Genomic DNA, 17,344 nt, shown 5'->3' on the forward strand with positions numbered 1-17,344 from the left:
TGCCTCCATTTAAGAAGAGTCCAAGATCATAAGTAAATAATGTGCCAACCTATATTTAGAATTGATGGAACTAGTTTTGATAAAAGAATGAGGATGATTCCATTGTAGAATGTTAATTGCTCCAGTTGTGGTTCTAAGGAGCTTAAGGTGTACTGGAAAAATTGGTATACCTGATTAGGCTATGTCTACACTACCACGGTAAGTCGACCTACGCTACGCAATTCCAGCTACATTATTCACATAGCTGGAGTTGACATACCTTAGGTCAAGTTACCGCAGAATCTACACCGTGGGGGGTCAACGGGAGAAACTCTCCCATCCACTTTCCTTACTCTTCTCATCGGGGGGTAGAGTACAGGGGTTGACTGAAGAGCGATCTGCTGTCGACTTGGCAGGTCTTCACTAGACCCGCTAAATCTACCGCTGGTGGATCAATATCAGAGCATTGATCCTGGCTGTATTGTAGACATAACCTTAGAAAGAGGAGCATTTCTTCAGCAGTTTCTACAGGGATGGATCAGTGCTGGCAGGGAGACAGATGCCACAGTGTCTTCCAGTTTTCACAAACTGGCTTACTCCTATGTACAATTCCCAACTAGGCTCTCAGAATCAGAAAACCTCTTCCCTTCTGCCAAAGCACACTAGCAACTTCTGTCCAGCTTGAAGGAAAATCACTCTAAAATAATTACTGTATTTGAATTAGCCAGTTTCCCAAGGATTAAAGCATGGAGATAATATACTCCCATCCTGGAAAGCGAAAAAAAGCTTTTTCTATAGTGTAGGCACTTTGTGGCTGGAAGCATCATTAGTTGTATGTTCATGCAGTGCCAACTACAAAAGGGACCTGATATGGTTAAGGCCTCAAGATGGTATCATAATATCCCAAAATAGCTTTCTAAGCCCTTTACTTTGCCAAAAGAATGACATACACTTAATATATTATTGAATAATATATCAGAGATAAGGATATCTTTAGAAAAGAAGGCATTTGGAAAAGAAAATTAATGTTCACAACTACACTGTTTGCTTAGAAAAATGTAAGGATTTGTTAAAATGCACATTACCCTGATGTATGGGATGTGATTATATATTTTAGATAAAAATGATTTTTTTGACTGATGTATTTCTCAGGAAACAAAAGCTCAACCATATGTAGGATGCAATTTTCAAAAGCACATAATTGTTCTTGTTGATTTTTAGGGAGACTTGTGCTCTTCAAAAAAACAACAAGGAGTCCGGTGGCACCTTAAAGACTAACAGATTTATTTGGGCATAAGCTTTTGTGGGTAAAAAAACACTTCTTCAGATACGTGGAGTGAAAAGTATTGATGCAGGTATATATATATATATATATATATACACACACACACTGACACATGAAGAGAAGGGAGTTACCTCACAAGAGGAGAACCAGCGTTGACCACTGTGTGGAGGACTGTGATTCATAAATATTAATTTGGATCCTTGCAATTTTAGGGAAAGAATGAACTTTCTCGGCAATTGGTTAGAAAAAGGCAAAACATTTAATTTTTGACTTTTGAGTTTCAAGAGGGAGAGTAGCCATGCCTCTTAAGGGCCTTTCAGGGCCTAAACTCTGGGTAGTGTTACTTTTTTACATTTTAGTGTCATGTAAAAGGATGGCGTCACAAAAAAATACACACACACTTATCAGACTACTGGAGTGCAGAGCACACACTTTTCTCGAGGTGATCTCTTAAATTTTAGAAATTGGAACAATACAAATGTGAATTTAGATGTGATCAGAAATATTAGATCTGACTCTGTTAAGCCGAAAGATGCTATAGAGGACAAAAGTAATATAGAAAGTTAGTGACTTTCTGACTGCAATTGAAAATATTCTATCCTTCAGCCCTATCCCTAGATTCTAAGGTCACTTATTACATTACTTTCCATTTTGTTAAAAATCGAGGTTTTAAAAACTGTGAAGTGATGTGTGTAAACTAGCATAGATGGGCTTGAGTTTGTTACAGCAGTTTTAAATATTCAACAGAAATGTACTCACACAGCAAATGCATGCCTCCCCATAAGTGGTGTACAAATAACCAGGATTTGCAACAAAAAGGATATAGAACTACATCTTTTGAATGGAATAAGTGATATATTCAGAACCTATCCTAGAGTTTTCTACTGTATCCATCATCATAATACCCAAACATTGTTCTAAGAATTCAAGAACATTTGTGGGCACTATAAAGACAAGAAATATGAAATAGAAGCAATGCTACTACACCCCATATTAGCCAGAAAGGAAACGTACCCAAAATTATAACTATGTTAAAACTTTACATTCACAAAAGAGCAATGGATGAAGCCTTGAAGAAAAAAAGCAAACTAGTACACAAATATTTTTATGGACTACATTTTTACAGAAAGAATCTAGCAGAATTTTTTCTAAGGAAAACTGGACACTACTGCAATAACTACACATGATTATCAATTCCTGCTCCTAAAACAACTCATTAAAACAATTTGCAACTCTAAAAAATTAAATTTGTTAAAACATCTATTTAGAGTTTGTAAGAACAATCTCTGTATTAACATAGTATCTGTACAGAGCCAAACATAAGCATACTTGAATGACAATATATATGTTAATGATCAGGAAACTATTAAACACAATTACAGTGAATCAAGAGACTAAGTCATACTTTAGAAAGTTTTACTCGCAACAGTGAAGATTAAAAAAAAAAAATACTATGCCCCACCACACTAGCAGAAACAATCATGTTAAACTTAAAAAAAGCATTTTAAAAGGTTTAATGGAGAAGAACTGCAGTATAGATTGGGTCTATTTTAAATGTATTTCTTAACAATGGACAGCTAGCCACATCTTTGCTGGATGGAAAATTGTTGATAATGGCTAAACAAAGGAAAGAAGCTTTTGTTGTTCCAAGGACTGTTTACTTAATCAGCAACTCACTGGGAGGGCCCTTTGCCAACCCCATTAACTAGAATAAAAACAGTCATAAGAAAAAGAAACCAGTCACAAAATAAGATTAGCAACTAAATTATTTACAGAATATTACACCAACATTTCAAGACTATGAGATTTAAATGACTCAGACAAGATTCAGAGCAACAACTAGTATAGTGTAGGGGGCAGGGGGGAAGCATATGAAGAAAGTAGGGAGGCACAAGTCTGTGCTAAATCACATGCCTAAGTATTTATTCAAGAAACAGGCGAAAGGCTTTGTTCTAAGAGTGGTTATGTCAACTCCTTATCACTGAAATTCTCTCTTAGCCAAGACTGAGATAGGACAGTGGTTAACATTTAACTGACTCCTAGAAGTCTAATAAAGAGTTAGAGGGTTATAGGTAAGCACTCATAGTTCTTGCGGTTGCTATTTTTAAATTATATTTATGGTACTTTTCTTTGCAGGGATGCTGAAGCACCAAGTATCTTCCTAACCTGCACCAGTGGAATAAAGTCATGTCATAGGCAAGAGATCTGTGCATATATCTAGGCACTAAGTTTTTGCACATTTTTGCTGCACTAGGAGGTGTAAAAAGTTTAAGATTTCCCCTTTAACCAAGAAATACAGACAGCTTGGCAAGGGTGGCACTAACAGCAGTTTAAACAGAGGCAAAATGTGTGTCCTGTTTCTAAAGACCTTGGAAAAGCAGATTCTTCCAGCAGGTAAAGCAAAGTTTAGTAAGGATTGTATGCTTTGTTCTTCCTCTGAGGTCAATACTAAAAAGCCAAGTGTATTTTCCAAGTCCTCCTTATCACTTACCACCGGTATCTTAATCACTTAACTGAAGCCTCTCTCACTCTGTCCATCATATCTGAGTCAAGATGGAGATGCATTTTTCCATGGACTGAAAAGCCAGTTTTGAAAAGCCTTCCTTTTCTATCGAGTTTCACAAAGACCTTCAACCTTTTGATTATCTGTGCAACTCTACGCTCAGACACAGGAAGCTGAATGTCTGTTTCATCCAGATGCGGTGGAAGAGAGGATGGCACCTAGGTATAGTCAGTTAGTGTCCAGACTGGGCCTTCAGGTGAATCCCCAAAGAAATCAGTCATCTGCATTGAGGTAGTCTTCTTGTCTCAAAACCTGGATATAACCAAGTCCTTTACATAAGGTAAATTGTTAAATTTTGAAAAAGTTGTTAAAATTAAGCAAACAGAAGAGGGTAAGGCAGAGCTCTACTAGTGTGTTAGCTCTCTAGTTTTCCAGTAACTCTCACAATTTTCTTAACTTTGGGAGTCTGACCATCAAAGTAAAAAAATTCCAAAAGATTAAATTAGGGTTCTAGCCATGCAATGTCAAATGTATATGCCAAAGCAATTACATACTTAAAAATGGAACTTTGATCGTATTAACCATTGCATTTTTGGATAGTGGTGAAGAATAATTTAAACATTTCAATTTATAAATACAACTATTGGAAATATGACAAGCATCATTCTAGTACAGTCATTTCGAGATGATTGAAAGCAATTTAACAAAGATCTACATAAATAAGAAAAACTAAAAAGAATGGCTGTCAGACATAATTACATATTCAACATCTAGCACTTCACAATAGTAGTGTCAATTGGCTTTGCCAATAAAAGGACATACCTATGCCTCCTCTTAGTTAAGCTACAATATGGAGGCTGAGAATTACTTGCATAGGGAAACAAAGTGGCTACTGTAATCCACAAATGTCTCCTACCCACATTTCAAACTGATTTTGAAAATGACATTTTGTTTTTGTACAGCAAGAGGTTATTTTCCTTAATGCAGTACATTACAGAAAGACACAGAATAATTTTATGATCTCATTTTTCTTATAACTCTCACTGACTTCCTCTTTCCTCTATTTCTGGGCTGCCTTTTGGTATTTCAGTCTATTATTCTCAGCAGGTACATCACTGTATAGTATTCGTCTGACACAGAAATCAGTTAAGTGTGCAGTGCTAAGTGAGCCAATTGTGTGTGTGTGTACATCTGTGTATATCACACAATATGTAATGAAGTCTTTGCACAATGTGAAGGGAGTCATCTCTGCAACATTCCCCCAATTAGCAGGACAGCAGATGCTCTTCAATGTAGATATCACACTGGATAACAACATGTAGTAGTAAGTCAGGCTGTTTTAAAAAGACCTAGAATTCAAGTAAATTCCTGTAAGCTAAAATATCTATACACCCAATTTATTCAATGAATGCAGTCGAGGAATCTTGAATTAGCATTGCTAAATTATTAGTAAACAATCATTTGTGCAAGTGGTGAGCTCTTAAGAAAAGCATGTCAAAGCAAATTGAAGTACAATGACTGAATGAGTAATGTTTGACATCCCCCGTCTAGAAAAGTTTATAAAGTTACAATGGCTACAGTCTAAAATATGTGCCATTTGCAATGTGTTACCATCAATGGTCATCAGTCTCTTAAAATCGTGCACGGAACAAGGTATGACTGAAGTACAAAAGAAATTAAACCTACCCAGTGTCATAGCTAGAATCAGCAAAACATACTAGTCAGTTGGGGAAGTCATTCATATTTCTAATGTTGGAATTTTTGCATAAAATGTATTAACTTTACTGTCTGACTACACCAATATTGTATACTCCCACACAATGGTATCAATTTGCCTTATCAGATATGGTGGAGTTGTCTCATGTAACCATTTTTTCCTACTTGGCTCAAAATATAATTCTTCTGAAGGACTTTTGTGAAAAAAATGAAAATGTTTCAGAAATAGTACAACACTGTATTGCCCCATAAAGCAATGCAGCTTCAACAGTTTACATTCTATTGTGTGTAAGTTTGTTCAAACGTATTTTTCCACATTCAGAAGCAGCATGCCTGTTGGACAGTTTGAGCACAAACTGGGCCTAGATTTGGACAGAGTCACTTTATCCAATCTCATATTTAAAATATTTACTGTACCTGTAAATTGTTAGCTGTATTGGTTTGAAAAAGAAAACCTCTCTAACTTAACTTTGCTGTTTGGCTTATGCACACCATAAGTTCCTGAAAAACTAGTTTAATTTTTGAACAACGGAGCAGTGTATGTACATTATTACCTAAATCCTGTACTTAGCTTTTGGAAACATTCACAGAAGACGACATGTCTATCTGTTGTTGAATCACAGTTATACTAATGAGTACTGCACATTATCCTACATGAGGACTCAACTGTGTACCGAAGTGTATGTCAAAGTTTTTAGGCAGATTTCAGTGTAACAACATTTTACAGTCCCTTGAACTATGGCTTAGGAGTTTCAATAAGTCAAATACCCCTATTAAAGGTACTCTGGAAAAATCATGCAGTATATATAGTTTATATCTTGATCTTCCCAAAAGTTGAGCGTTTTCCTTTGTATTTTCACAAGCCTATTGAATGCGCCAGCTTGCTGAATACATTCCATAGATGAGATTCTAACATGTAATTTTATGGGTACTATCACGTTGGAGATTACTAAAATGCACAAGACTGGATGACAATAACTTTCTTCTTAAGATTAAATTAGAAAGTTTTTCCTGGAAAAGTTACTTGTTTTTACCTTTAGTGTACTTGTAATAAGAAGTCTGAAATAAATCTTTAAAACAAACAACCCTATCATATCTACATTAAGGCTCAAACTATAAATGGGAAATGAACACAATATTGCTTTAGGCCTCAGCATATGATGTATATCGGCCTGCCTGATTTTTGCATAAAGCATAACAATATTGAGGAGTGGTAAACTATGGAGAATAATTGGGATTTTAATAAAAAAAATTACAAGCTTTTTGCCTTAAACAGTTTCAGTTATAAACAGCTTTGTTAGAGAATATGCTGCTCTTATCTAAATTTTTTACATATCTTTAAGCCCACTTTTAGAATCAAGTAAGCCACTCAGTCATTTGTAGCAGAAGATAAGACAATGTGTTGCTAATCAAGAAATGATATATATGGAAAGTGATGAGCCAGAATATTTCTGCATACAGGTCAACCAGTCCTTTAACTAACCCACGCATCTCAATGCAGTTATAAGCTACTGCTATGTAATAGATGACATACCTACGCATTACTACACATTTTTAGCAAAATGTTGGAAATTGTTACAACTTTTCTAACAATTTATTTACAAATTTATATATACATATATAAGTCAAGTCAAAAACCCAACTAAATATAAAGCAAAAATAAATACAAAAGATTGACAAAAGATTGTTCTAGGGAAATTACTCAAAAGAGCTGTAAACTCTATTGCACAACCTAAGAAGTCATTGTTTGGAGAGTCCTGAGCTAATATGCTATCATTAAACAATTCAGGCACTTTCCCCACCCCACTCCCCCCTTTTTTTTTTTTATTATGTAAGCAATAAACTTTTCAACATATAAACCTCTGGGTATAACAACTCAAGTTCTATTCATAAAATCATGCTTAGAGAAAAAGTATTCAATAAATAAGACTGCCTTCAATTTTTCTTTGAGACTTGTTTGCAAAAAGAACCAAAGGTACCATACTAAACTTTTCAGTTGAATACTGTAATTTAAAAGCAATTATTAAAACTGTAAAAAAGTTCTGCAGCATGCCACTACTGAAAAATAGTTATTTTATCGAGACAGTGTTAGTTCATTTCTCCCATTTTAATTCCTGATAAAGTTGTCAAAAAACAAACCGATGCTCCCTTGCCGTGTTATTGTATGTCTCCACTTAGCACAGTTCAGGTTTCTGTGGCAATGCCTGACTGTTCCTATTAAGAGGAAAAAATTGTTACTTCTAGGTCACAACAGTGGAAAAAACCTCTATTGGCTCATATTTTTATTATTTTAATTTTCACTATATGGTATGTAATAATGCACAAGACTTCTTACTAAAGCGGCCATGCTGCTATAAATAATAAGTAATCAGCTTTGCAAAATTTTACTTGCCAAGGACAAAATGCTTTTAACAGGTAATACTGTAGGGTTTTTTAGTCATTTAGCATCATAGCAAAGAGTAGGTGAGTGTGAATTGTGCCCAGACTGGTACATTTTCATGTCAATTTTACAAGGCTAAAGGAAATCATGCAATGTATGCCAACTTTTCCAAAGTCAGCAGAAGCTCAGCCTCTCTGAAAAGCAGGGAACTTATTTATTTACCTTTAAGTGCTTATCCAAGTTGGAAAATTCTGGTCAAAAAATATAAATATATACTAAACTGTCAAACTTGGGACCAGAAAAAATACTAGTACAGTAGAGTACAAACACTTAAATCTGTTCTTTTATTCACTCATAGCTAGGCTGTGAACCAGACATGCCAAACCCGCGAAAAACACATCGAAATTGGGCTTGTTTTTGGCTGAATTGGCTTGTGAGTTGATTGTTGGCTAGTTTTTGGCTTGTAGCTTGTTGGGCTTGTAGCTTGTTGCTTCTTTTTTTTTTTTTTTTTTTTTGATCAGCAAGCAGGGGCAAGAGGGGGAGAGAGGGGTGCACAGTGGGCCCACCACAGTCCCAGACTGCATGCCGGGGGGACAGAGTGTCGTGGTTCTCAGGGGACAGGGGAACAGAGTGTCGTGGTTCTCAGGGATTGGCTTGTTTTGGATTAACTTGATTTTTGTCGGGGTGCTTATTTACCGTGTGAAAGTTGGCAACTGTTGTGAACCCCTTCGTTCACAATACTGATGAGAAGTTACTCAAGCAGCCCCATTAATATCAGTTGGACTACTTGTGTGAATAACTGCACACCAGTGCAAGCAGGGAGTTTACCCCTTAGAAGGCACATGGGTCATACAAAAGCAGCAGCTTTAATACCCTCATTAGAAAGAAGCACTCTGAAAACCTAAAAAGTACCTATTCTAGCAAATCAAAGTTTGTTAACGCACTATCCACTGAAAATACTTTGACTAACATGGTGAATAAACAGTAATTTTATTGTTTTGAATGTGTAGATTTATATTTAAGATGAGTTTTGGCTGACATGGAATTTGGTTAGCCTTTATATTAATAGCACAATTGTAGTTTATAAAGGGTTCATACATGATTAAAAGATAAGCATTATTAGAGATTGTTTAAGTAACTTCTTGACTTGCTAGACTTGAAAACAAACTGTTCATTAACGCTATTAATTATCAACACATTATAAAATGTGACTGGGAATTTTGTTTCAGGTAGAAGCTTCTGGAAAGATCATTTAGATTAAAAAAATTAAAATTGTTTACTTTGAACGTCAAAGTATAATTTAAGTGGGGACATTCAATTCTTTTTAAAAAAAATCAACTTTCAGCAAGAAACACGATAGATTAGCACTTTCTAAAGAATCCATATAAATCATACCAATTGTAACCCATTTTAACAAATATCAACTATTTAACAAGTTTACTATGTGGGTAGAAATACATGAATTACTGAAATGTAAGAACATGTTGCCATGAAGAGGCTTTCTAAACTGCTAGTTGCACACAGGAAAAAAGGCCACATCATACATTTTAATACAGGATTTATTTTACTTTAACTGGGAGGTATTAATTTTATAACCAATAAAGAAATCGAATATTAAAAAAGCCTAATTATACTGATCAACAATTCATGCTGTAATCTTTGGCAGCCAGATTTTAAGATTATTTTAAACAATTTTAAACAAGAATTTCTAACATCGAATTATAAAATAGCAATAGGAAATTTACATGGCAGTGACATCTGTTTGCTGTTTATAGTGAAGCAATTGTACATTTGTATTATAATACAAGTTTATAGTTCAGAATGATTCTGTATTCTGAAAATTGATCTTTCAGTCATTTTCTTTTTCCATCTAGCAAGCATGGGTATTTATCAGAGATATTAGAAAGGAATGGTCAGGACTGTCATTGTTTAGTGATGTGAGAAGCATGCCCTGTTCCCTCAGAGAAGTAATGTACTGCCTTTGCAGCGTTATCTACATGACTAGATCATTTGAATCCAGATCATTTGTCTGGCACATTTAATAATTTGTAATATGGATTAGACACCATGGTTATAAAACAAGAAATGGAGATACATCTTAGATTATGCTGAGACAATTCAAATAGGGGCTTTAGGATGCCATAATAATACTGAGGTACCCTATTTGTTACTGAGCCTTACAATACTTATGACTCCTGACATGATTCTATAAACTGTAACATGAGACTTCATCAGGTGCTACAACAGCGTTGTCCTGTGCACCCTACGAAGTTATTACAACATGGATACTCCTAACTGTGTCAGACTGTGCCCTATAAAAATTACACTAATACCGATGGGAGATCCTACCAGTTCAGGGTACCCCAAAAATTCTCCATTAATTACTACTGCTGTAGCACATGACTTTGCAGAGTGCTACCACTCATTTGAGTATTTTAAAAACAAAAGTTGCACAGTTAAGCAAGCTTATAAACAAACAGGAACATATTTCAGATACCCAATTTAAGAACATGGAATGGCCATACTGGGTCAGACCAATGGTCCATCTAGCCCAGTATCCTGTCTTCCAGCAGTGGCTGGTGCCAGATGCATCGGAGGTAGTGAACAGAACAGGGCAATTTTCTGAGTGATTCACTCCATCATCCAGTCCCAGCTTCTAGCATGGGTAAAGATTGACGGGAGTTCAGTCTGCCTTTTATGCACAAGGATTGCCTGTAACATATCCCAGTGCATCTAAGGATGTAAACATGAACATGCATTGTTCTGTATGCTGCTTGTCAATATAGCACTCCAATGTGTATGAATCAGATGGTTTATAAGGTGAATATTTGGCTTGGATCCTTAAGTAATGTACTGAAAAAGAACACATTCATACAATAGAATTTAGTTAGCCAATTGTTTGAAAGGACACACAAAACAGTCTTCAACCAGCTTCCCCACTTATAGATGGAAAATCAGCTTAGTTGAGCTGCAGAAAGGATCGCCCAAACTAAGATTTCAGAAGAGAGGCAAGGTCAGAGGCCATAGCTAACCTACACCTAACCAAAAGTCTCAGGCTATGTCTACACTTACTGTGGAGTGATGCTGCGGCGATCGATCCACTGGGGGGGGGGGGGGTGTCAATTTAGCAGGTCTAGTGAAGACCCGCTAAAAATCGATAGCAGATCGCTCTCCCATCAACTCCAATACTCCACTGGAATGAAAAGCGTAAGTAAGTCGACAGGAGGGTTTCTCCTGTCGACCCAGCGCGGTGTAGACACCGCAATAAGTCCACCTAAGAGATGTCGACATCAGCTACGTCATTCACATAGCTGGAGTTGCATAACTTAGGTCGACTTACCGCCATAGTGTAGACCTGCCTCAGTTACCAAGTTTCCAGGAGTGAGGGGGAGGAGGGGAAGAATATCAATTTAGTACTCCAAAGAATATCCATACAAGATAGACAAACAACTCCAAGTGGATTCTGAAATAGAAGCTGATCATTTGGATACTCACATTTTATATATAAAAAAAGTTTAGGGAAAATTAATTTTAATCCAACTCACCTTTTCTTTCCTCAAAAATCCTTCCCTGAATTTATAAGTGGTAAATCCCCTTACACCAGCAGAACGTAGCCGCTGGTACTTAGCCTGAATATATAAACCCTTCTGTACTAAGCCTGATTTATAACTGTGTTGCAATCGACCATCTGTAAAGTTGTTCTGTAGAGGGGAAAAAAAAAGAAAAAATGGACAAAATGATCGAATTTCAGAACTCTGGTCAAAGAGGTCTTTTGTATTTTATTGTATTCAACTATTTTAAAGTTACAATTACACAATTATACACACAAACTTACAGTACTGAAGTATTATTCATTTATAAATGCATATTCCTCCTCTTTGCCTCCTATTTAATACTTCTCAGACCTGTACTCACTGTTCATAACACAGAACTGCAGTGTGGTACATATTGGCCAACGGTTCAAAGTAGCTCAAGTTATCTTCATAGAACAGGTTTTGATATCAAAATTATGAGCACTGAAGAGGTTGTATAATGTGGGCAATAAATGAGGTGGAAGGGGAGATACAAGCCCCTTTTTGGGGGGTGAGAGAGTATCTCTCTATATAAGCAGCTGTTCTAATGAGTGAGTAAAATCCTGGCCTTATTAACACACTGACTTCAAAGGAACCAGGACTGCATCCAAGAGTGGTCTCTGGTGCATATGCTGAATGTAAGATATCAAATTAGATAGCATTACCTGGAATCACTTCAGTCCTTAAAACCATAGGAAGAACATCCTAGCCACAGAGCTATGCTTCCTTCACCTCTATATTGGGCTACTGTAAACTCACTTGAAGTAGAACAGAGGGTGAAGGCCACAGAGAAACAAAAATAGAAAGTCAATGGCACTATAAATACTGGAGCGGACAGACAACATATGTAGCAGGAGCAGCAGTGTCCACTATAATTAAGTTTGTGTTACGTTTTCCATTCTCAGGCACTCAGGTGCCACACGAAAGGGTGCAATATAAGAATATTAATATAAAAAATTCCAACCTCATTTATTATAGTTTCTCAGATGGTTTTTGAGCATTTTGTTTGAAATTTGCAAACTTGGTCTTGCCAGAAGGCGATTTTTTTTTTTTTTTTAAGGAGTTTTAAGAAAAAATTGTTAGGTCTACTTTTGAATACAAGAGAATGCAAGAGGAAGAACAGAAACCTTCCACATGTAAAAGTCTTGTAACCTTTCATGAACAACTTTAATTGCTAGAAGAAAGCTGAAATTTGTCATGAAAACAGCCCTCACTGAAAAGTGCTTTTGAGTGTTCTGGTAACATTTGGTAGCAATCTGATAGAGTTGAAAAAAAAAAATCACATGCTTCACATACACAATATATTTTGTACCAGTTTTTCAGTAAACTTGCAATGTGCAGCTAAAAAAGGCTTGCACAAGAGAGGAGCTCATTTATACAAACTCCTAGAAGTCTTTTTCTATTTCAAAGACCCTGTATTCATCCATGATATACTGAGAAAGCTGCATTTATCAGGAAAGATGAACACATCAGTGACCATGGTGAAGCTTATTGGAGTTGGAGGCACAGGATTCTTGGCAGATAGCTGCCAAATGCTCAACTTCTCACAGGAGATCAGAATAAGTCCAAACCTGACTGTTCTCAGGATACATTACAACATCATCCTTTATGCAAATATACTGCCATAATATGGGAAACTGAAATGTTTTTAAAATTCTAAATTAAGCCCGTGAACCTTGGTAAGGTAAAAACCAAGATTCCCCCTAAACTATGTGCATGGGCAGTCTATGCCCCAATTGGCAGGCATCTTGCATTGAGCAGGGGAGTTCTTCAATCAGGAGGCATCTGCCTCCTACCATGAGAGGAGGCCCCAAGGCTTTCCCACAGCCATCACTACTGTTTCCAGCTTGGGAGAAAGCTACTGAGGCTTCCCTCTCCTTCCACACCGTCTGGTCTTCATTCTAGTAGGAGTGGTTAGGAAGATGATTCCAAGGCTATCCCCCTGCATGTCTCTCTCTATGGAAATAAGCAAATAATGGATACAGAGAGTAAGAGGAAGGAATGGGAGTGGGGCTGCTGCTGTCATAGGTTCTATGTTTGAACTAAGGAAATCATTTGACACACACAAAAGCGGAGAAAAAAACAAAAAGACAACACTGATGAAGAGTATAGTCAATTGTAGATAAACCTAACCAGAAGCTTAATTATGTATTTGGCAATCAGGCACTGTGATAGCAGACACATTAGAAATACCAAAGATAGATAGTAATGGGTTTTGGTCCTACCTACCGCTACGTTCAGTATCAAATTCCACATAACCAAAGTGTAGCTTATTCCAAATTACTAACACTCCTCAAAGACAAATTTATGCAATTTAAACAGATTCTGCTACAAAATTACTCCACTGCTCCAAGTTATTTGGAAAATCTTAAGATGTTTCAGTTTGAAACACGAAACAATCTGAGGTTCTAAATTTAATTTAATAATCAATGTAAAACTATTTTACAAAGATTGCTAATATTGTTTGTTTCTGAAACCATCACTTCAAAAATGAAGTAACATTGCTTTTCAAAATATTTTATTTTTAAAAGCAGAGACTATATACCAAATAATATTAACATCTATGCTATCCCACCATACAACCATGACTGTAGAACATGGTTAATTAAATCATCGGAATTCCAGGATAATGATTTTATTTAAATGATAAACATACCAGGTGGGTTTACTGATTGCCCTCATCCCTTGGGTGCATTGTGAATCACTAAGTCAAAGGAAGAGCTTTTTAAACCTAAAAACTTTGGGTATCACATAAAAAAAACTGCTCCTCTAGAGTTTGTTACTCTTTTCATGAAGTATTTTGAACAAAACACTTCTGCTTAGACTCAACAGAACTTGTTTCATACACAAGGAAAAAGAGATTCACCTAAGTCTTTTGGTTGATCAAGATATATTAACATTAGAAAGCAGTCAAACTACCATCTCAGGTATACTGAACGCACTCCACCTTCAACAACATAAGAAAATATTATATGCAAGACAAGAGAAAATTCAATGCAAAAAATAAGTTGATGAAATTTTAGGTCAAAAAATCAATATCCTTTTTCCCATACCAACCATAATCCATTGCTTTTCACACATGCAAAACATAGTGCTGCTGCATATGCTGTTTATCCAAAGTGATACTGAAGCACAAGGGAAGATATTATTGACTGCAGCACAGGGGTGCACAGCACAAGTTGCATGCATGAATGCAACAGTGGCTTAAAGCTCACCTTTATGTTCCCCCAATCCTAAGCAGAATTCCAAGTTGACATGAATTAAGACAGACTTCAGGCTGCTTTAAGTTACATCAAGTACCAAAAGACCAAAGGGTTTCATATGGCAGGCAGGGATCAACCCTGATGTAACAGAACCATCTATTTCTCCTGTGCTGGTAAATAGACAGGAGGTGCTGACACAGGTGCCATTATGGTAACGTGTACACCAAAGGATCCCAAAATAATATTCTCTGTAATGTAATTTTAGTGTAAGACTACTTTAACCTGTTAACTAAAGTAATAACTAAAAAAGGCTAATTTTATAACACTATGAACTTTATCTTGAGGAAAGTTTGTTTTTCTTTTAATCTGGTGGGACTTGTTGGCCAAGTGCGTTTAGTAATAGGCTACAGAGAAAGACACCACTAGCCAGAATGGGAGAGCCTGAAAGTCATTTCTATTTAATGGTTCCATTGTTTTAAAGTATAGTTAAGAATAAGAAAGTCTGAAATTTGAATTTAGGCTTTGGTGCCAACTACCTGTATATACTTGGTCATAATAATTCTGCCTCAATTTCCCTATGTGTAAAATGATGAGAATTCCTACCTACTTTACACAAGTTTTTAAAAAAAAAAAAAAAAAAAATCCTCGCAGTGACCTTGTAAATATCAAGCTTTTTTCGGTGGCTTATCTGAAATGTGTTTTGTGGAAAAGGTGGATTAATTGTGATCACTCCTCCGCCATTCACGTGGCTCATGGAGAAAAGGGATATTCTGGACCATGAGTCAGTGACCTAATTGCCTTATACCAAGGCCACTTTAAACTAGAAGAGGTTGACCCAGATTTGATCAGCGTTTTCCTATTATGAATGGACCTAATTGGGCCCATGCACAGCATGCCACTCACAACAGGAAGGAAGAGATACAAGTAATCTTTGTTTTACATTTAATTGACTTTGACCCCAGGGTGCCTTTTACAGTCAGGACACATTGGGAAGCCTCTGCAATACCCCAGAATCGGATGATTTTGCTGACTTTCTTACATCTTGGGGTTCCTGTAAACAAAACCTAAAAGCAATACTTATCAGATAGAATGAGAAAATATAAAACATAAGAAGATTACTGTTCGGGATTCATTATATCGATTTAAGGCAATTTTACATGAAAAATGCAAGCAGAATGCAGCAGAAGTGCAACTAAAAAGGGTGATTTTTTTCTTAAACTTGGAAAATACTCTGAATTTCTCATGTAGAATTATGACAGCTACAACATTCCACCAGGCTTAATTTCAAAAAAATTTCAGTGGAACAGTATCCAAACAAAATAATGAAATTAGGAGTGAATATATTCATGTAAGGTGTTTCCTCATAGGCAGATTTGACAGAATTTGATTTCTGTTTGTTTTTTAATAAATTTTGACTGATAGCAATGTTTATTTACGCTTTTCTTTTAAATTATTTAAATTTTCACAGTTGTGGGAAGTTATGGAGAAGGTCAGGCAATAGTTATTTAATGACAGTAGATGGTGATTCAAAAAGTTAAAGCTTTATAACTGTTGAAACACAAATTGTCAACATCACATGTCAAAAAATACAAAGTAAATATCCTTAAATCAAATTCTGAAGCAACATTTCTCTTACTTTGCCTATCTGTGAATGTCTATTCTTATGGATAGAAATATTTGTGTTGGTTTGTTTGCGTATGGTAAAATCAATGTTTACCAACATTTACTGATAAAAACCCTAATATCTTTCCAAGTCTATTTATTGGTCAGATGTTTTAGTAACCTCCCATTTTTTCTGCAATTTTGATTCTAACATTTGCTTTTTAAGGTTATTTTTCCTCTTCTATTGTCCAACACTAGCCCCATGATCTTGCCACTCTCTCCTTCCTTGTCCAACTCTCCTTTCAACCTTACTGTTTTGCCATTCTGTTTGCCCTCTCCCTTAATAATGTTATTTAAAGTTACACCCTGAAAAAAAGTCAGCTCTCTTACCAACCTGGGAGAGTCCAAATTCTAGTAACTTAGGGTATGTCTACACAACCCACCAGATCGGCGGGCAGCGATCAATCCAGCGGGAGGTCGATTTATCGCGTCTAGTCTAGACATGATAAATCAGCCCCTAAGTGATCTCCTGTTGACTGCTGTACTCCACTGCCGCGAGAGGTGTGGGTGGAGTCGACGGGGGAGCAGCAGCAGTCAACTCACCGCGGTGAATACACCACAGTATGTTGATCTAAGTACGTCAACTTCAGCTACATTATTCACGTAGCTGAAGTTGCATAATAGATCGATCCCCGCCCCCCCAAGTGTAGACCAGGGCTTAGTCTTCCAAAATATGATAGCACTCCAGCTGTTACAGGAGGGTTTGGGGACTTGGGGAGGGAAAGGAGTGGAATTTTCAAACATCCAGTTCTGACATAACTCCCCTCCTACTGAAGTCAAGGTAACCCCCCGTTATTTCAATGGGAACAAAGTTCAGCCAATGCTGACCATTTTTGAAAATCTCACCACTAACATGTCTGTTTAGGGCAACATGCCTAAATCACAACACCACAGCCTGAAATGAAACCTTATGCAACACATTCACTTGGCAAGAGCCAAACAATACCTTAAAGGGTCTTCTGAAGGGTCTTGGATTTTCCAGGTGTCCTCCAAATGGTCTGTGAGTAAAAATGTCATTTGTTTTTGCAGCATAATAAGAATTCT

At 36.5% G+C, this 17,344-nt stretch overlaps 1 protein-coding gene across 4 annotated transcripts in view; it reads right to left on the bottom strand.

Annotated features, from left to right (window-relative positions):
* Positions 1-7,297: 7,297 nt before the first annotated feature.
* Positions 7,298-17,344, bottom strand: part of BCLAF3 (BCLAF1 and THRAP3 family member 3) — a 58,492-nt gene continuing 48,445 nt past the window's right edge. For 3 of the 4 annotated variants that reach the window (XM_074967880.1, XM_074967890.1, XM_074967909.1), the window contains 3 exons: positions 17,247-17,342; positions 11,409-11,564; positions 7,298-7,697 (listed from right to left, as the gene is read on the bottom strand). In XM_074967880.1, coding sequence (XP_074823981.1) covers positions 7,668-7,697; positions 11,409-11,564; positions 17,247-17,342 — 282 coding nt within the window. In that variant the 3' untranslated portion in view covers positions 7,298-7,667. Of the gene's footprint in view, positions 7,698-11,408; positions 11,565-13,112; positions 13,392-17,246; positions 17,343-17,344 lie in introns of those variants that run through there. The other variant, XM_074967900.1, reaches the window with a different exon arrangement.

The sequence above is a fragment of the Natator depressus genome, chromosome 1 (genome assembly GCF_965152275.1).
Source record: "Natator depressus isolate rNatDep1 chromosome 1, rNatDep2.hap1, whole genome shotgun sequence".
NCBI lineage: Eukaryota > Metazoa > Chordata > Testudines > Cheloniidae > Natator > Natator depressus.